Source organism: Brassica rapa, chromosome A07, assembly GCF_000309985.2.
Source record: "Brassica rapa cultivar Chiifu-401-42 chromosome A07, CAAS_Brap_v3.01, whole genome shotgun sequence".
Taxonomy (NCBI): domain Eukaryota; kingdom Viridiplantae; phylum Streptophyta; class Magnoliopsida; order Brassicales; family Brassicaceae; genus Brassica; species Brassica rapa.
The window spans coordinates 11,660,551-11,679,791 of NC_024801.2; the positions used below are offsets into that span (position 1 = coordinate 11,660,551).

Below are 19,241 nucleotides of genomic sequence, written 5' to 3' on the forward strand. Positions count from 1 at the left end.
TGTACAAGGACTCATTTGTACATATCTCAAATTATGATATTTAATAATTTTATGTACATATATGTTATATTACATTTTAAATTCATATTTACATATTATAGGGATTGAATTGAACAATTAAACTTTTTGGACAATTAAAAAGGATGTATTAAAAATTTTAATAATTTGGGCCAAATTGATAATAACCTAACAAATAAAGGACTAAATGTAAAAATGTGAGAAAAGCTCCATTGTTGCCCGAGCTTCACTGTGCAACACCGCAGTGCTTCACTGTGCAACACCGCAGTGGATTCCGACCATCACACCTACCATGACATACTATCTCACAGTCCGAGGAGGCTGAGTTGTGCGGAGTACGATGTGGAAGACGAAGCTTGGTCGTCTTGATTTATGGCGAAGGAGAAGGCAAACCGCAATCGAACTGAGGTTCATCAGTCACGGATAAGGACTAGGAAGCACAGCGAAGAGAAGCTGTAAAAGAAGAGATTGTGTTTTTGTTTTTGTTTATGAGCTGAAAAAAAAAAAAATCTTGAAAAGAAAAGAAGAGAAAGAAGATGAGAAATTAGTGGGTCCTACAAATTGTGTTTTAGTTATACTTTAGTTAGTAATGGATGGAATATCTATACTATACTAAAAGGGAGATAATCTCCAATTCTAACATGTTCACATCAACATAAATAATCATCCAATCAGAACATTTCGTTTTTGGGTTGGGCTTAAATTTTTTTTTGAATTGACTTATGTGTGGGCTTCTTTTGATTTGGGATTGAGCTTTTAGATCATCTAATAATTAGACATAGGTCTACGACGCAGAGCTGAAGTCGCGTGTCTCTTCTCGCCTCCTCTACCACTTCGTCTTCTTTCTTCTCCTCTGCCACTTCGGCTTCTCCCCGTAAACCATTTCGACTGAGTTTTAATCGATCCATCAATACTACTTCTTTATGGTTCACTTCAGCTCCTTTTTTTTCTCATTCTTTATATACTGCTCCATTCCTGTTTCTTCTATCAAATTTCTCTTATACTCCTTTAAGTTTAATTGATATGATCGTTCTGACTCCCCATGTCTCTCCTCCTATATAAAGACTTTTTCCGACCTCCAAGCTCATTCAACAACATCCATAAAACGTCCTCCTGCAAGGCAAACTCAACCGGCAAAATCTGTAGCCAAGTCTCCGGTAGCTCTATTTTTCAACGCCATCACACCAGACCTCTCTGACTCAGAGTTACACTTCAGTTTATTCCACTTATGGGAGACAAGAAACAGGGAGCTCTGTATTGGCTTTGAACTGAAGCTCTTCAACAAGTAGGTATGATCTTTTACTGATTAACATAACCATATACTGTTTTATCCGTGTTTTATAAATAAACAATAACATCAAATATTAATTCTCAAATCGTTGCATCAAATATTTATAATAAACTAAATAAGTAACACATAAACATTTAAATGTTGTTTTATTTAAATAAATATATAAAACTAAATATTTTATGATAAAAAAAATTATAATAAAAATTTATAAATGTTGTTTTATTTAAATCAGATTTACTAATTATAATTTAAAAAAAAAACAGATTTCATAAGAAAAAATATATAATATAGATATATAAAAATATGTGATGCTGAGATTAATAATATATTTTATAATATGTTTTACATATTTAGTTTATATATTAATCTCAACATCACATATTTTCAGTGAATATTATAAAATATTAAATAAGAGACATATAAAAACATACACATGATATAAATAACACATATAACAAAAAATTATATTTGATGTTGAGATTAATAATATATTTTATAATAAACTAAATATGTAAAAATATTTTTGAGAATAACTTAGGTTTAAAAAATTCTTTATTAATTTCACATAGTTCACTATCATATACATATTTTAGATAGTAGAAGACAACAAATTGTGAGTTTTACTCATTTTAATTCAATTTATTATTTTATATTTTATAACATAGATGTAATATATTGTAATATACATATAAAATATATGTTATTTGTATATAGCCCCGGGCGTAGCCCGGGCAAAATCTCTAGTGTTAGTAAAAGTTAAAAAGAAAGTGTCATAGGAGTATAAACTGTCTTATCTTTATATATAAAGAAGGGTTTCTTTCTCTCCTAGAGTGTCCACATAGGATGCCACATAGATAATTCAGTTCATGGTTTTTTGACACGTGTCCAACAGGAAAATAGCAGCGTTTCATTAAAATTTAACATCTTGGTCTCATCCAACCCTACGGCTGCGACGAAGAACGTGGAAACGGCTGTATTCATAAGCAGAGGAGGAGAAGAGGCTTCGATGGACGACGAATCATATATACTCCATATGCATATGGCTCATCTGCCGTTGCGTCTCTGGCTTCACCGATGCGTCTCCGGTTTCGCCGCTGCGTCTCCAAATTATCCCTCTTAGGTGATGGTTTATTTGACATCTGATTCGACCTGCTTCACCTTTTTGTTTCTTGCCTTTGACTAAATTTGATTTCGATTGCAGATGAATCTCCAAAGCGTCACGAAAACTTAACCGAAGGCGTCAATCTTAAACCTGTTTCCTTCATGTCTCAGTTCCATAGATCACGACCTGATTGTAATTTATGCGCTTCTTGGGTTAGGTTCTATCTCTGTGAGTTTTGTTTCTAACTCACATTTAGATTTGTAAAATTGATGTTTCAATGAAAATTTTGTTTTGTTCTTAGTGCAACAAGCGAACCTGGAACCATTGCTTTTATTTCATTTTGAATGGTGCTTGATTTGTGATTTGACGAGTGATTAGATAAAAGGATGAATGCTTTAATCACTTTGTGTTTCCATGGTCATATGTTTCTGCAAACGAAGAAGTATTGTGTACTACTTTATATTAAGGAGAAAATTTTGAAGAAGCTATCTAAGCAGCAGGTGTGTTCTAGACTGTCTTTTTACAACTGTTCTAGACTTTCTTTGTTTTCTTTTCGTTTCAATAAAATGGGTTTGTTCTAAAGCTTGATCCTTTATATGATCTTGACCAAGCTTTAAGGTTTGCGTGTGTGGACCGTGGTCAGACAGAGAATAGCTGTTGTAGTCAGACAGAGAATATATGTTGTGTGAAGTGTCCATTCTGTGAGTGGTTTGCGTGTGTGGACCGTAATGTTCCTTGACGTGAATCTATGAGCAGTGAAGAGTTTCAGATTCTTCAGGCTCATAAAATATATCAAGCTGATATCATATTGCATCGCTTGGCTAGGTAGAAGAGGCAGAGACGGTGTCAGCAATGTCGTGTAATGATTTTAATTTCTCAAGGCTGCAACCATGACTTGCCGGTAAGACATACACCCATAGAACGTTTCATATCTATATAGTGTTTGGCTTTGTGGTTTCTTATATCAATGTTGAGATATCTCTTTGTGTTCTTTGTATGTGTGGGCATGAGTTTTGCTACTGTTGTGGAGTGGAGTACAGTGAAGGACAACAGAGTTGCACATGTGCTTTGTGGTGGATTGTTGCAGGAAGTTTACAGAGGAAAGCAAAATACGGTATGCTTGGAGCAAATACGCTGAGCTAGAGAGGTCTCTTGCTGAGACTGAACTAGCTAGAACTATCTTTGAGCTTGCAATCTCTCAGTCAGCACTTGACATGCCCTAACTGCTATGGAAGGTAAAATATTCAGTCCAATAGATTCAAAAAAAGTAAAATATTTCTCAGACTTTGAATTGCTTGGATCATTGAAATTTTATTTTATTTTTGTGGCAGACGTATATAGGTTTTGAGATATCAGAAGGAGAATCAGAGAGGACGTGAGCTTTATATGAGCGACTATAGGACCACACAAGGCATTACAAGGTGTGGCGGTGTAGGTTAGTTTTGCAAAGTTTGAAGCTTATGCTGCGGATCAAGAAGAAGACAAGGAAGAAGAAGACAAGGAAGAGGAAGACCAAGAAGAAATAGTTGCTATTGAACTAAAAAAAGAGTGCATCAGACGTGCCTGAGGTAGTTTTAAAACTACATGTTATATGAATTTTGATTATAACCTTGAGATATATATTAACTGCTTTTTTTCTCTCTATATTCTTTCTTCTGCTCAGCTCTTTTCGAGAGAGCCAACAGCTACTACAAAGACTCTGCACCAGAGTTGAAAGAAGAATGAGCTACACTATTGGAAGACTGGCTTAACATGTAGACCAACTTTGGTAATCTCGAGGATGTGAGTGTGGTACAATCTAATCTCCCGAAGAATCCCAAGAAGAAAAAAAACAACCACTAGAGAAGATGGGTCTACAGAGTACATTTTGCAATTCATATATCATTTTTCAAGTTTGATATCTTTCGATTTTGATGATCGAAGGCTTAATGTGAACATTTTGTTGGAATCTTTGGCAGGTATGAAGAATACATTGATTACCTATATCCAGAAGAATCGCAGACAACAAATCTCAAGATTCTTGAAGCTGCTTACAAGTGGAAGAAGCAGAAACTTGCAGCTTCTGAGGAGGATTACGATTATTACCAAGTTTCTTTTGAGTTATATCAAAACTGTGAGTTGATATTTTTTGGATTGTGTTAAAACTCACTGTTATTGTTGTTTGTTTATTTTGGCATTAGACCTTTAGGTTTGTGTTCTCTGTACATCGCCATTGTTGTTATGTTATAGTCACTAACATGTATCTAACAATTGCTTAAACTTTTGGTTTGTCCTCCATGGTGATTTGAATAATGCTGATTTTGGAATATTATATGCTGCCATGTATGCATTAAATTTTGTCTTTGTTGGTTTTTGATATTTTTTTTAAACTTTCAGAGTATTGACTTGAAATTCCATTTTGAAATCGAATTCAAGCCTCATGTTGTTTCTGAATTGAGTGGTATTATAAAAAAAAAGAATTCCAATGTAATTCTGCCATTAAAACCTTATATTTTTTTGTTTAAATAACAAACACAAATTTCTAACAATGTTTATAGTAGAAAGATGACATTGGTCACACTTTTAACTTCGTCTCTCTTATATAAGATTCAATGCGAGGACATCCATATTTATGAGTTTAATATTCATAATTTGCCTAGATTACAATTTTACAATTCAAGTTGCTTTGACACCATCTAATAAAATATGTTTTCATTTTGGATATTTGATACGATTTGTACGAACAAATAAAAAAAAATTTACACATCTATAATTTAGTGAAAAATAAATTATTTCTTTATAAAAAATTGCATTTGAAAAATTGTAATAACTAAATAAGAATTGAATGGATAAAATATTAGAAAAATTTATATAGATAGAAAAAAGTTATGTAATATATATCACAGAATCTTTGTAAAGAATAATAATACAATATTTTTAAAGTTGTATATGAAACTCTCTATATGAAGTTTTACAACAAATGTTTCTTGATTTAGCTTTTGGCCATTTTTGACCCGCTCATCAAGGTTCATTCTTTACTATTCCTCAAATTCAAATTTGGCAAATTTAGTTTTCTACCTCTTTAGATATCTTTATTGTTCTTTCTTAATAATTTGTCTTTTGAGTCAGAAAATGAATTAAGATATATTTTCTCCTGGTTTATGTTCGTATAGATAATAAATCGAACTCCAGCATAAAAATTACAATATTGGAATGTCATGTCTTCCTTATTATATTTATTCACTGTACGCACATGTTTTCATGGGAGAGATAGTAGAAATTCAGGATCTCAAGTCTCCGTCACGATGATGACACCAGGCGGAAGAAAGTATAAAACCAACTACAACGCTGAGAACGGTGAAGAAGTTGAAATGTTAGAAATTCCAACAAAATACCTTCTCATTAATATAGAAACAACTATTGTTTTTTTTTTGGACAAACAACTATTGTAAACAATCAAAACATATTTTATCACGTATAATTCCTCCTCACATAAAATTTTCTAAAAGACAAAAATCATTAACATATACATTTTTTGCAAATGCAAACCTAAAACGCCAACGACAAAATCATAGAAAAAAATAATAATCTAAATTAGAAGTAAAGTATATCCCGCCCGTAGGGCGGGCCGATCCTAGTTGTGATATAAAAAACTTAAAATTGCTTTTTAGTGTTAATAACTCTTTTTTAATTATCTATGGAATCATACATGTAACTGTTTTGACTTTTGATTATTTGTTTTCATTTGTTTTATCTCTTAAACAATGTTTTATTTTATTTTTTATTTATCTTTTGTCAATATATAGTTTATCTTATAAATTTTATTTTTAATTATCTACTGAATAACTTACACTTAGTTCTACTGATGCAGTTCTACCAAGTTATACGAGTTCTACTAATAAATTCATTTATGCACATATAATCAAAGAAACACACAACGATATACAAAAAATTATAGATCCATGACTTAAAAATAATAAGAAACAAACTTAAATAAAGAAAAAAATCCAGAAAAAACAAGAAAATCCCTAACTGAAAGAAAAACTCAGATTTCTTCATCAACACCGTTCTTCCATTTTGGCGGTTGTTGTTTCTTCTGTCGTCAGTTTAAGTTTTTGTTCAGTCTTTATGAAAGAACGTGACGGTGGCTGAGATCTAAGATCTAGGATCTGATATTTCGTAGAAAGAAAAATCTACATGAATGAAGATAAAATAAAAACTCAAATGAATGAAGACAAAAAAAGAAATATGGAGAAGCCAAACAGTTGTAGTTTACAGGAAAGAGATAGGGAGAATCACTGAGAAAATAGAGAAGAAGATGAGAAAAAAAAAAGAAAACGAAAGTGAAGAAAATGAAACTGAACAAACTTTATACTTAGGGTTAGGAGTAAATTGTTAAATGGATTGATTTTCAAATTAAAAATAAATCAAAAAGAAATTATAATTAGAAGAGGGATATTTAAACTTTTCCATTGAGATAGAAGGACACTATAGATGATTTCTCTTAGGTATGTGAGCTTTCAAAAATAAAAGAGTTAGGTTTGTACATTGTATATGAGCATCTATAAAAGACATTCTATAACTTCAAATATAAAGTTTTTGCTCTACAAAAAGAATTTTTAAATTTAAAGTTTTGAAGAGTGAAACTCTATATTTGAATTTTCATTACTCAAAACTTCAAATTTAAAGTTTCACTAATTAAAACTTCAAATTTTATATTTTATATTTTTTTTGTTTGCATTTTGGTCCCTACAATTACACATCACATTTTGATTCTAAAATATTTTTTCGTATATCATTTTAATATCTCAAAATATGTGGTTGGTAGAAACAAGAAGAATCAAAGGCATGGACTTGGATATGCTCAAGAGTTTGGTGGCTACTCTTGCTCTCTCTTTAGCCACCAAATTTTACAACAAGAACCCACTATAGGTAATATGCTGAAAGGAAGATTCACTGAAGAGGCAACTTGAACCAAGCAGTAACCAAATGAGGAGCCCAATTAGCCTAATCATGAACCCAATTGAGAGAGCAAATCGTCATAGGTTAAGACAAAAAATAAGAAGTCTAATTTTATGTTTGGCAAGAACGACCCAGCTTGTTTCTTTTTGAGGTTCTCCATGAACAAACCTTTTTTACTAATTTGTAATTGTTCAATCATCTGCTACTTCAGAGTGTTCAAGATAACAGTTAACCAACTGGACTCGGTAACAACAGAGAAACTAAAAGTCATGTTAAACCTTTTAAAACTTTCATCATAGTTAAATTGTGTAGAGCATGTTTGCGGTATTCTTCTCTGCCACATCTGCAACAAATGGAATAAACGTATTCTTAAAAAACGTTACTCGGAAAATGGTAACCAGTTGCATACAATAACAACAAAAGCACTTACTCTCTTAAAAGTTCATCATTTTGGGACTTTGCATGTACTTTTGTTGTGTCCTTCTTCGCCACATTTGCTGCAATTGTATTTACGAGATTCTGAATTTGGTGTACCAAAATCTCTAACTGATCGCATCCTCTTTTTCGACGGTCGCTCACTACTTTGTCCATTAGTTGGAGGTGTAGATGAAGTTTCAGTAACAGAATCTGGAATTCCCCTCATCAAATTCTGAGCATACTCTTTTACTCTCCAAGCTTGTTTGTACTTGATTTGTAAACCATGTTCCTTTCTAACTTGCTCCATAATCTGTTTGGGTTTAAGTCCATCCTTATTTTCTCCATACTTGCTGCAGATTAAAGATCCAAGAAGTTTCGCACTTGCCTGTCTATTGCTTGCATTTCTATGTGTTGGGTCACAAGTATGCTCATGAACATAGTTCTTCACCACAAAGAAGTCAGAAGAAGCATGCTTAGTTGCACGCATCCTCCAACAGCATTTATCATCCACACACCCTAATACCACTCTGGATTTATTTGACCGACGAGATTTGAACTGAAACTTCGACTCGAGAGCCAATTTTCTCATCGTGAGCATCAAGTCTTGCTTGTCTTTGAAGTATTTGTTCACATGTAAATCATTAGTTGCTCCGGGCGACTGTGAACATCCTAAAGAAACCGGAGAAGAATATGGAGCAGAGTGCAAAAGAAGGGGATGGTTTTCACTTCCAGTAGTAGAACAAGTGTCGTTGTGTGTGACATGAACTGACATGTCACTTCTAGTTGCTCTATAAAGTTCCTACACATCCAAGCCGATAAAAAAAAAATCAACCATATGAAGGATATTTTAATAATGAAAGAGTAGTAGGAAGACATTTAAATAAAACAATAATGTATGCTTAAACTATGCAAGTAGTGTAAAAAGAGTTATAAAACAATGTTACCTGTTGTTCCTCATGCACGTTAGATTCATTTACATACAAACCACCATCTAAATTTTCCAACACAGGTATGCACCCAGTTTTGTCTACATCAGCGTTCTCTTCATTGTGTATGGTCTTGGATTGAGTGTTGTTGCCAACATTCTCAACTACAATCGTGTTGTTTTTGTCATTCACCTAAACCCAAAAAAAAAAATTAATATCGAAAAGTAGTAACTGAGCAAAAACAAAAATGACTTGCACCCTTTTATTGAGAACTTTCTTACATCATTACAAAAAATAAACGAATCAGTTACTCACCGTTACACATAAACGAATCAGTTCACCATTTCCTTTGATCTTACTAATGAAAGTTCTTACTTGGCGATCATTACGTATATACACCGGTGGAGAATCTTTGACCATTATTTTCATCCTTGGTGGAAGTTCATAGCTGAGTGTAATATCTCTATCTTTAACCAAGCAACCAAGTCCAAAATCTTCGATAATCGTCTCGACTAAATCTATGTATGTAACGTTCTCGTCTACCTCAGAAAGTGATCCTCCTTTGTTTGAATCTACCAGAAATTCCCATTGAAACTTGTCATTCAATTTCCACTTTCCACAAACAGAATAGATCTCTACCATCTTTTCCTGAAAAAAAAGAAGAAAGATCTTATAAACACGTTAGGACAAGGCTTTAACAGCGACAATCTTATAAACACGTTAGTACCCTAACTTACGCTCAAAACAGAGACGATATCAGGTATCTAAGCTTATTTATGATCAGAGAAGATGACAGACGACGATCCAAATGATCCATTGATGAAATCAATGATCCAACAATCGATTTTCTCCACTATGAATCAATAGGAGGAAACTAAACTTGAAATCGATTTCGCAATGTTCAATGAATCGATTATCGAGTGGATGAATAATAAAAACCAGAAATTGACAAATAATCTCCACTCACAAATTTAGATTGCGGCAGCCCTCGCCCCTCTGCACCCTCATTGGCTCGAAATGGGGGGGATGGGGATTATACAAGGGTTGTTTTTTTTCTCTCTAAAATGACACCGTTTTGTATTACCAACAAATATAACAATTAAATATTATAAAACTTACGTATAAATATAATAATTATATAATTCTTTAAATGTTGCCAAAAAAATAGAATTCTTTAAATATACATATCAGAGGATATCATTTTTCTAGTAATATAAATATTTAATTTTTTTATTTATAAATACTATATATTATTCACTCTATATCAATTTAAGTGGTGTTTAAAAATTTTAGTTTTGTTTTATAATAAGTGATGTTTTTACTATTTTATAAAAAAATTAATGTCATTTAAAAGTTATGACCAATTATAAAATATAATATTTTTTATTAGTTAAATTAGTTTTATTTAATGCTATTTTTATGTAATCAAGATAAACTACATAAAATTTTGTATTTTCTTAATCTTTGTTCAAAAATTTTAAATACCATTTAAAATGATACATACTCCCTTTGTTCCTTATAGATCCAATTTTTAGAAAAAAAAAATTGTTTCAAAAAGATACATTTTTTTACATTTTTAAGACATTAATTAATGAAAAATTTAAAATTGTACTTTTCAAAAAATACAATTGTGTTTAATAAAAGGGCAAATCTCCAAAATAGCACATTTCTAAGTTTATATCACAAAAATAGCACTCAAAAACTAAAATGACCAAAATAGCATTTTATCTTTTGAAAAATTTAAATTTTTTTATTTTTCAAAATTTGAAATCTTATCCCCAAAACCTCACTTCTCAATTCTAAACCCTAAAATCTAAACTCTAAACCCTAAACCCTAAATTCTAAACCCTAAACCCCACCCCTTGAGTGTTATTTTTGTGACTTTTGGCCTTGAATGCTAGTTTGGGAACAAAAACTTGATTTAGTGCTATTTTAGTCTTTTTCTCTTAATAAAATCTCATTAGTTAAAAGTTATTGGGAATAGTTAATTAAGAAAAACAATGTATTGGAAAATACAATTTTAAATGTTTTCTTAATAAGTGTGAAAAAAACTATAACATGAATCTTTTAGGAATAGAGAGAGTATAAAATACTAAAACCAATCATGGATTGAAAAAATTTAAGGATATTTTGTTAATCCCTAGTCTTTGAGTTGAGAACTTTTTAATTTAAATTTGTAAATTAAGGATTGTGTTGTCAATTTCTGTTTTTTTTACAGGATAATTTCTGCCTTTTTGGTTTTACTAATAAAAAAAGCAAAATTCAATGAAACGTCGCGTAGTGTTCAACTAAAAGACAAAAACGACACGAGGGTTCTCATTAGCATCATCGTCTATATAAACACATCCGCAATTTGGATGCCACAAAATCGAACTCCCTTTCAAATCCCTCGGTGTGCTCTTGCTGCTGGCACAACGAGCTTCCTCTAAGGAAATGGATCCCTCCCTTTTGAAGCTCCTCGAAGAAGATGACGAGGTTAGCTTTCGAATTTCAAACTCTCGTTTCGAGTTCCGTATAGTCTCTGCGGAATTTTACGCGATGTCTTCCTCTGTGGCCGGATCATCGTCTTGATCTCGATTCCCGCTGATTGTGTGGTAGGATGAATCTATGCACTCGAAGGAAGACGTCGACGCGTTCCAGGCCTCTCTGATTCGAGAAATCGAAGGTTCTTCTGTAACCTAATCGAACGAGCACCATCTTCAAATTCTTTAGGTTTCTTAGATGATTTAGATGAAAGAGTAACGATCCTGATGATGGTTAGTTTTGTTATAGAGATGAGCGAGTGTCATAGAGATGTATTTAGTTTTGTTAGTCAGGCTAGATGTTACGTTAATGATCTTGATGATGGTTAACATTGATTCTAGTGAATCACTTATTTGCCTCTCGCTTTAGTGATGGTCACTCTCTACTTTATTATAGAAACAGTTAACCTGTGATCTTTGGAACCTGTTGAACATGATATTGAACTATTTTGTTCATGATCTTCGCTTTCTGTTCACTTTGGATATTGAATTACTTTGATTATGACAGACATTCTGTTATTTCTGAAGGAGGAAACCATTCTTGGAGTCAGCAGTTTGCAGCATGGAATAATGGTATTACTCGAGATGCTAATACCAATAAGCTCCATATCCTTGAGAGCACTCAGATGAAAGAGCAACAACAACAACAACAACAACAGCACTCAGACCGAGAATTAAAGCCAGAAGATGAATCACCCGTACAGCTCAACCACAACCTGCCTCAGAACCATCTACAACCAGATGGACTCTCTGAGAATCCTTCCCATGTTCCCCAAGCAACTGACTTGCAGTCTAGGAACAACTCTATTAGTATGGAACAACCTGTTGGCTCTGTAAATCTTGGTCCGACACAACTACAAGTCGGTGAGTTGTTTCGTCTACTGAGACCCCAAGTTGACAAAGATAGAGGGAAGCAGCTCAATACACTGTTTTATAAATTCAAGGTGGGGTTTTACATCCATGGAATGACTCAGATCTCTCACTGAAACTCTCACTAAAGTTATTTTCTTTTTATACTCTTTTTTTTGCAGAGTAACGAAGTTACAAAGGAAAGTTTCTTACGACAAGCAAGGAATATTGTAGGTGAACGAATGATCTTATGGGCAGTTAGGAAACTGCAACAACAGGTATCCTTTGGCATTTCGTTTTTGTGCCGCTCAGTTATTAGTACCTAATATTAGAGTAATCATTTTCTTGTTGGTAGTGTATCCATGATCTCATTGGTGAAGGTAGAACCTTGCAGTTTTCTTAGCATTTATAGGTACTTCAATGATTTTCGTTTAGCTGCTTGCAAGTAGAGTTTAGTTTTTCATATATAATTAGTTTGTAAGCACATATTATGGTCTTAAAATGGGTAACTGGTAATTGCTCCAGTTAAGTGACCTGTTGAGCATATACTTTTATTGAAAGATTTTCTTATACGTTCTGGTATCATCTGAATTAAGGCAATGTTTTCATATTATGTGGGTCATTATTTTCATATATATGGTGTCTCAAAGAGTTATATATGGAAAATTCATTTCTCAGGATGGGATCCTTGAACATTATGTCTAAAGTGGATTCTTCTATTGAAATTTTTATGTGGCCTGTTTAGCTGAATAACATGCTGAGCCAGGAAAAACCCAGAAAATCTAGCAGAAAGCTGATTATGGTGACAACTAAAAGTCAAGAACGTCATGTGCTAGCTAAATTCTTTATTAGCAGATTTCACCAGATTGTACCTACGATGATTAGTCATGGTTTTCCTGATCTTATACTTCCATATTTTTCTGAGCGTTGTAGTTAACATTGGCTGAGAGCAACTAGTGCAAGGAACCCCATAAAAGGGCTATCTATTGTGTTTGGTGTTTTCAGTTATATATCTATGTAAACCCTGAAGTAGATTTGAAAATTAAGGGAAGTGTATATGAACTTGTGAAGAGAAAGATATCTTACTTCTGAACTCTGCCAAATTAAATGTATTATAAAGAACTCTCACTTGAAAATTGCTGCATTGCTATGTCATTTTCCAATTGTAGTATTGAGTGGAATAGTACAAGCTATATACTTTTTTGTTTTGGAATTGTGGCTCATTGAAGTCATATGAATAATATGTACCAGGGAAATAAGGGGGTCAAAGTGCCTGATGGCTCAAACCATTACAGAGAGCCCTTTACTTCTGCTGGTATAGATTATTCAGCTGATGCATTTACTTTTGCGATCATTATAGAACTTTCTCAAGTAGATTGTATCTTATGATTTTCATGTTGCCCAGAAGACCAATCCCTGATACAATCTTTAACCGAAGACATCAGTGCTAAAAAATCTGACACTTATGGAAGTCATGATAACCAACTACATTCAACAAGTTCGGGCACCTTAAGCAGTTCAGCTACTGTGCACGGATTACACAATTCTGAGAGTCCAGTTTCTGTGAATGGTCCAGCTATGGTTCATGGTGGCCCTATATTCCCCAACCAAAATAACTCATCCTTGCCTATAAATCCGGCTCCTTGCCGAGGATCAGTCACCAAGGACCAGACAATGAGCAATGATCAGACAGTGGCCCACGTGAAGCAGAAATTGACTGATCAAAGCTTTGATCAGGTACGGAAGCCTTGTCCTGTGGTGCGGCAAGACGTGTCTAATGTTCCAATGGAACAGAGGAATGGTAACCCAAGGAGGTCAGATGATGACTTACTGAAGCAATCATCTGAAATGGTTTTATCAGCACCTACCACCCATGCAAACTTTGCCTCTCCTTCAGTGAAAACACAGCTGGACTCTAGCACAATGGTAAGTATACTTCCAAAGACATAATCAAATGCTATTTGGTTGGTATTTCCTTAAGCTCACAGGGTGGAAATTCCTCTTCAAGAGATGTTGCATTTGGTTTTCGTTTTGCTTATACTGCCACCACGGCGGCGTCTGTTTATCCTTGTGTTTATGAATTTGAACTTCGCTTGTGAAGAGTTAATTTGTTTTGTGAATCTGTTTTGTGTACTCATCAGGTTAATTTCTCTGCCCCAGCTGCGACCATTTTCCCAGGAACTATTGTTACAACGACACAAGGTCAGAAAAAAACTCTGGAGGCACAAGGTTCTTCGCTACCACCATTGAGGTAAAAGAGCTGGCTGGTTTGTGAAAGAGAAACTATTTACAATGTCCAGAAGTATTCTTCCTTTTGATATATTTTTTTCTGATAACCTACTTCTCATTTCTTTGCAAATAATAATTATTATTGAAGTCTTATAGTATGGGTTAACTTACAGTAAGAGGCAAAAACTGTGTGAAACTTCTTTAGCTGGAAGTGGTAAAAAGTTCAATGATGTTACGGAACTCAGTGGCATCAATCTTATGGTATGTTCTCTGGTAGCTACACTTCTCGATTTGAAAACCTGGATACAGAGAAACGAATAAACCAATATTGTTTTCTGAACATGTTCCAGGAAGAGGAAAGAGAATTATTATCTTCTCTAACTAAAAATAACAGTCGTGTTTTCAAATCATTTCGAAGAGTTGCGTATGAGGAGGAAGGAAGAACGATTTTGCAGAAAGCTCCACTGCAGAGAAAGCTGGCTGGAATTAGTTGGGTTTAACCCATCTCTTAGATGCGTCTTTAGATATTTCCTTGGAATCACTTGGAGAAAAAGTTTATATATACTTTCAAATATGACAGTGGCAAAAAGTGGTATAAAGCATATCAAGGATGATGTTGAGCGGTGCTTGTCTCTGGTGAGATGTCATTTTTTTTGTGAATTATTAGCCTACAATTTATTCTCCTTGTTTTTTTTGTTCTTCCTCATGTATTTGCGTATTCAGTGTGTGGAGGAAAGGATGCGTGTATTGTTGTCTAAGATAATCCGGACTTCAAAGCAGGTTAGTCTACTTTCTTCTCCAGCTTTATTGTGTCAAGATGTTTGTGAAGTTTAACAGAACTTTGGCAGCGGACTGATCCCGAGAAGTGTAGAAATCGGATTTGTATCACATCTGATATCCGGAAACAAATCAACGAAATGAATCAGAAGGAAAAAGATGAACAGGAAAAGAAACATGGTGGAGAAGAAGAGCTTAAGGTTTCTCCTGAGACCTGAGCTCAATATCTATTTTCTTAGTTACCAAGTAAAGTAATAACGTCTTTGTTTTTCTGTTTTCCGTGATGCAGAATGATACAGCAAAAGAAGATAAACGTTCAGAGCAAGTGAAGGTATTTAGAAACTGAGCCAACTAGATAAACCTTAGGAGACTGAAAGAGGTTCTATAATAATGTCAGGCAAATAAGGAGCAAGCCGAAAAGAGAGCTAAGGCTGCAAATGATGCTGCCCTTGCATCCGTTGGAGGAGATAATGTGTTTTCAAAATGGAAACTTATGGCAGAAGCACGTCAGAAACCTTCTTCAGAGACAAGAAGAAACGCCAAAAAACTTTCTGGTTATTCTTGATCAAAGCTTCTTCGACTTATGGCTTTGGATTCTTTATGTTTAGTGTTCCAAGTTGATGATTCGAGTATGTTTTTTTTTTTATGTTAGGTGGTCAAAGATTAGGGAAGAAGAACCATGGTTCACCAAAAGTGGTCCGTTCAATCTCTGTGAAGGATGTGATTGCTGTTGTGGAAAAAGAGCATCAGATGTCCAGATCGACGCTACTGTATCGCTTATACGATAGTATCTGCTCGTATGTTCCAACCCAAGATAAGACATAGAAATTACTAATATCAAAGACAAGTCTTTCTAACATTTTTGTTTCTTCTTATTCCATTGAAAGTGATACCATTACAAAATCCTAAGCATGATCAAGATGCTAAAGTACATCCTTATTCCTTCTCTTGAGTCTATGATATAAAAAAAAGCTGCTTGCTTATTTCTAGTTTCTGCCTGATCCCTTCATGCCAACTCCATCGTGTCCATATCCTCCTCCACCACCACCACCACCACCGCATGAACCGCCACACCCACCACCAACACATGAACCGCCACACCCACCACCACCACCACCACCACCGCCAATGATGACTCCACCACCAATACCACCTGACCCGTATCCTGGACCGCCTCCTCTGTTGCCTCCATCCCAACCTAAACCACCGCCGGATCCAAACCCACCTCCACCACCGATCACAACACCACCACCACCACCACCTGGTCCGTATCCACCATATCCTGGGCCACCTCCGCCATAGCCACCAGCTGTGAGTTGACCCTTAAATCTGGTTACGTGTCGGTTACTCTTTCCTATCTCATTGGATCCTGCTTTACCTCTCATGAACGCACCTTCTCTTGCAGCCTCTCCAATCATATGGCCAGTGAGGCATAAATACAAGGAAACAAGAAACCACAACATCACTCTGCCCATGATGGCTACTTAGTGAGTGACACAATAGTTTTGGTAGAGTCGGAGAAAGGAAGGACTTGTGACTGAATACAAAGCCACACACACATCACTATTTTTATAAGCACATAATATAAGGTAATAGTAAGCATGGGCGGGCCAGGAGAGAGGTGCATATAGGGTGGCTCACCAAAACCATTTTCAGTTGATGGGTCTGATTCGCATGATTTATTCCCACCCCTTTTAAGTTTTGTTGTCATTATTCATTTGCAGTCTCATCCATTAAAAAGAAGTCTGCAAAAAATAATAGAATTAATTTACTACCATGGCGAAGCCACCCGTTACATTACCTACATGTGGAGCTATCCCAACGGTAAACAATTTTATAAATATTATAATTTTTTTGATCTGTAACAAGTTGTAAATGTTCCTTTTTAATATATCTATAGCCATTTCACATAAACGCAGGTTGGGCTGGAGATTCAAAGAGTGACTATTTTAGAAAAACATTTCACTCGAGTCCTTGAATCTATATGGGTTGGAGAAGATGACCTGAAAATCCAGATTAATAGACCATAGGAGTTAATTAACCTGGAATTTTAGCCCATTTTCACCAATCCATATGAATCCAGGAACACGAGTAAGATATTTCCTAAAATAACCATATTTTAGGGCTCGGTCCCGTCTCTGCGACGACATAAAAGACCGATGCGTCTTGGAATAAAACGTCAAACAGAGCAGGATTGGCCAGGATACCCAATTCATCTTTGATAACACAACACTCATCTGACAAATCAACAACATGATGCAGATACATGAAATCTTTGGTAGCCTTAAATTTCCTCTGCCTTCGTTGATATCTCATTCTCTCAGCTCTCTAGTGACCTAAACAATGATGTGGATAGTTTGGCAAAAAGTACCTTAACTCCTTTGTGTTACGCCCCGTTTAAGGGTTAGATGTTTGGACCTCATGCCTTTTAATGATAGCTTGGTGCAAGAAAAAAAAAAGAGTATGGAGTGACAATGTGATTTTGTAGTGGCTATTATAATTGAGAGAATGTATAGAAGATTTATAACAAGAATTTTATTTATAGCGGGAATAAAATAAAAGTCTAAAACCGAAATACAAAAGAGTAGAGACCGGTTTATTAAGAAGTCGCGTTGGTAATTGTCTTGATTTTTAAACAAAACCAAAACGTCGTACTATTATATATTTCCGCACGTGCCGCCAGTAACGAGAGGCCTGTAATCAATTTAGGTATTCGATGAACGTTCCTCTCTTCGATTCATCATCATTTTATTCTCTATCGCTTTCTTTCTGGGGCTCGACGTTCATCACCCTTTTTCCTTTTTCTCCTCAAAACATGACGACGAGCTTGGATCGGTGGGAGAAGGATCCTTTCTTTCCCGCTGCTGAAGAGGTTCAGGAATCCGCTGACAGGTTTTCATTCTAGATCTGTCTGAAAAATCATTTCTTCGATTTTAGATCTGACAATCACAACAAAGTGTCTTGCAGGATGGAGTCAGCTTACAGGACATGGAGGATCCACGGCAAACAAGGCTCTTCAAACGTATGGGACTCTGAACAGCTTCACAGAGACCTCCACGCCGCTCTCGGAACCACCAAATGGCAGTTAGACGAGTTCCAACGCGCTGTTCAATCCAGCTACCACAACCGTCTCAGTCTCAGCGACGATACTCGCGACAGGCACCAAGAGTTTACCTTCGCTATGGAGGCTCAAGTCGCCAAAATCGAGAAGTCTCTCAAGGAAGCTGCCCGATCCGACGGCAAAGGAACCCCGAGATGGGTTCGTTTGGACGAAGACGATCGCAACGAGCTCGCACTCTTCTTGACTGGACCTTCTGAATCCGATAGGAAACAGCATAGAAGGGCGGCCAGTGCTACTATAAACATCGGTGCTTGGAACATTGACGAGAAACCTTCTGGTGAGCCGTTGGTTAGGAAAGTTCCCAGCGTCTCTGGCTTTTTAAACCATATGGAACCCAAGAACTGTATTAGAAAGTGGAAGGCGTTGGATCGTCAAGGAGACTCTGATGCTGCTGCGTTGTTGCCTATCCAAACGAACCAAGTAAGATCTCCCAAACGCTGAGATTTGTGTACGAATCTGTATGTAGTAAGAGGGGTTTTTCTTGTTTCTCAGCAAGTTGTGAATGGATGTTTTGAGAGGGACAAGAGCTGTGTGGAGTGCGAGGAGGATTGTTATGATAAGCAGCTTCACGGTTGGTATGGAGCTTTGCAGAGGCAACTTCAACGGTCTCAGTATCAAATGCGATATAGCAAATCCCTTCAAGCGACCATTTGGATTCTTCTTTTGGTTTTTCTTATAGGTAAATTACTTTCTTCATTCAGAGGTCTCACATGCATATTAGAAACCAATGGTTATGTTTTTGTCGTTGCAGTGGTAGTGGCAGTGCACAGAATGTAGAAGGAAGACCACGTTAGAGTTCATTCATCTTCTGTGTAACTGGCGGATTTGGCCAAAGTCTACATTTTTACTGTACAGTAGTAATTCCACTGTTATTGATTGTTTTTTTTTTTGTAACATAGAAACGCAGTTTTGGTTCAGATTATTCATTGAGAGAAAAGTAAGAAAGAATCTTGGACTTCTCTTTGTTACAACCAATTCGGTTCTAAATTGGAACATTGTGAGAATGGATGTTTTGTAATACAGAAATGCATCTTTCAATTCGATTAAA

The 19,241-nt window shown here is 35.3% G+C and overlaps 4 protein-coding genes and 1 long non-coding RNA gene across 32 annotated transcripts; 3 read left to right on the top strand and 2 right to left on the bottom strand.

The window, feature by feature from the left end:
• The first annotated feature begins 2,127 nt into the window (after positions 1-2,127).
• Positions 2,128-4,722, top strand: LOC103829046. Of its 21 annotated transcripts, none has more exons than XR_625440.3 (8): positions 2,129-2,429; positions 2,511-2,911; positions 3,023-3,112; positions 3,237-3,312; positions 3,423-3,646; positions 3,743-3,979; positions 4,075-4,271; positions 4,370-4,722. It is a non-coding gene; the product is annotated as an uncharacterized LOC103829046 (long non-coding RNA). The 21 variants fall into 21 exon arrangements; XR_004448996.1 differs by having other exon boundaries at positions 3,030-3,112; XR_625429.3 differs by having other exon boundaries at positions 2,135-2,429; positions 2,511-2,639; positions 2,852-2,911; positions 3,237-3,646.
• A 2,714-nt stretch (positions 4,723-7,436) lies between these two features.
• LOC103829047 lies at positions 7,437-9,801 on the bottom strand. Of its 3 annotated transcripts, none has more exons than XM_009104705.3 (5): positions 9,663-9,801; positions 9,011-9,343; positions 8,714-8,887; positions 7,783-8,568; positions 7,437-7,695 (listed from the first exon to the last, which is right to left on the bottom strand). In XM_009104705.3, exons 2-4 carry the CDS (start codon positions 9,335-9,337, stop codon positions 7,798-7,800), a joined length of 1,272 nt encoding a protein of 423 aa, XP_009102953.1. In that variant the 5' UTR covers positions 9,338-9,343; positions 9,663-9,801; the 3' UTR covers positions 7,437-7,695; positions 7,783-7,797. The 3 variants fall into 3 exon arrangements, with proteins under 3 accessions (XP_009102953.1, XP_018508828.1, XP_009102954.1); XM_018653312.2 differs by lacking the exon at positions 9,663-9,801 and adding an exon at positions 9,433-9,652; XM_009104706.3 differs by lacking the exon at positions 9,663-9,801 and adding an exon at positions 9,404-9,641 and having other exon boundaries at positions 9,011-9,364.
• Positions 9,802-10,595: 794 nt separating this feature from the next.
• On the top strand, positions 10,596-15,978 carry LOC103829049 (transcription initiation factor TFIID subunit 4). 6 transcript variants are annotated; one of them, XM_009104709.2, is made up of 15 exons: positions 10,596-11,170; positions 11,294-11,360; positions 11,746-12,161; positions 12,249-12,344; positions 13,318-13,381; positions 13,475-13,992; positions 14,208-14,317; positions 14,469-14,556; positions 14,646-14,784; positions 14,876-14,931; positions 15,019-15,075; positions 15,144-15,272; positions 15,362-15,403; positions 15,470-15,626; positions 15,725-15,978. In XM_009104709.2, exons 1-15 carry the CDS (start codon positions 11,129-11,131, stop codon positions 15,895-15,897), a joined length of 2,154 nt encoding a protein of 717 aa, XP_009102957.1. In that variant the 5' UTR covers positions 10,596-11,128; the 3' UTR covers positions 15,898-15,978. The 6 variants fall into 6 exon arrangements, with proteins under 6 accessions (XP_009102957.1, XP_009102956.1, XP_009102958.1 ...); XM_009104708.2 differs by having other exon boundaries at positions 10,598-11,170; positions 13,472-13,992; XM_033274270.1 differs by having other exon boundaries at positions 10,602-11,170; positions 11,294-11,451; positions 13,472-13,992.
• Positions 15,888-16,837, bottom strand: LOC103829048 (ctenidin-3-like). The gene has a single exon (XM_009104707.3). The coding sequence runs from the start codon at positions 16,545-16,547 to the stop codon at positions 16,059-16,061; it is 489 nt and encodes a 162-aa protein (XP_009102955.1). The 5' UTR covers positions 16,548-16,837; the 3' UTR covers positions 15,888-16,058.
• An 879-nt stretch (positions 16,838-17,716) lies between these two features.
• Positions 17,717-19,241, top strand: LOC103829050. Its single transcript, XM_009104713.3, has 4 exons — positions 17,717-17,964; positions 18,040-18,613; positions 18,686-18,872; positions 18,945-19,241. Exons 1-4 carry the CDS (start codon positions 17,789-17,791, stop codon positions 18,968-18,970), a joined length of 963 nt encoding a protein of 320 aa, XP_009102961.1. The 5' UTR covers positions 17,717-17,788; the 3' UTR covers positions 18,971-19,241.

Excerpts from the sequence above, each read along its gene's own strand:
- LOC103829047 (XM_009104705.3), bottom strand. The coding sequence starts at position 9,337 with ATGGTAGAGATCTATTCTGTTTGTGGAAAGTGGAAATTGAATGACAAG. Across the intron at positions 8,888-9,010 it reads TGATTCGTTTATGTGTAACG|GTGAATGACAAAAACAACAC; the intron begins GTGAGTAACTGA and ends TTTTGGGTTTAG. Across the intron at positions 8,569-8,713 it reads ACGTGCATGAGGAACAACAG|GAACTTTATAGAGCAACTAG; the intron begins GTAACATTGTTT and ends TTGGATGTGTAG.
- LOC103829049 (XM_009104708.2), top strand. The coding sequence starts at position 11,129 with ATGGATCCCTCCCTTTTGAAGCTCCTCGAAGAAGATGACGAG. Across the intron at positions 14,557-14,645 it reads TCAGTGGCATCAATCTTATG|GAAGAGGAAAGAGAATTATT; the intron begins GTATGTTCTCTG and ends AACATGTTCCAG. Across the intron at positions 15,627-15,724 it reads AAACGCCAAAAAACTTTCTG|GTGGTCAAAGATTAGGGAAG; the intron begins GTTATTCTTGAT and ends TTTTTATGTTAG.
- LOC103829048 (XM_009104707.3), bottom strand. The coding sequence starts at position 16,547 with ATGGGCAGAGTGATGTTGTGGTTTCTTGTTTCCTTGTATTTATGCCTC.
- LOC103829050 (XM_009104713.3), top strand. The coding sequence starts at position 17,789 with ATGAACGTTCCTCTCTTCGATTCATCATCATTTTATTCTCTATCGCTT. Across the intron at positions 17,965-18,039 it reads GTTCAGGAATCCGCTGACAG|GATGGAGTCAGCTTACAGGA; the intron begins GTTTTCATTCTA and ends AGTGTCTTGCAG. Across the intron at positions 18,614-18,685 it reads TGCCTATCCAAACGAACCAA|CAAGTTGTGAATGGATGTTT; the intron begins GTAAGATCTCCC and ends CTTGTTTCTCAG.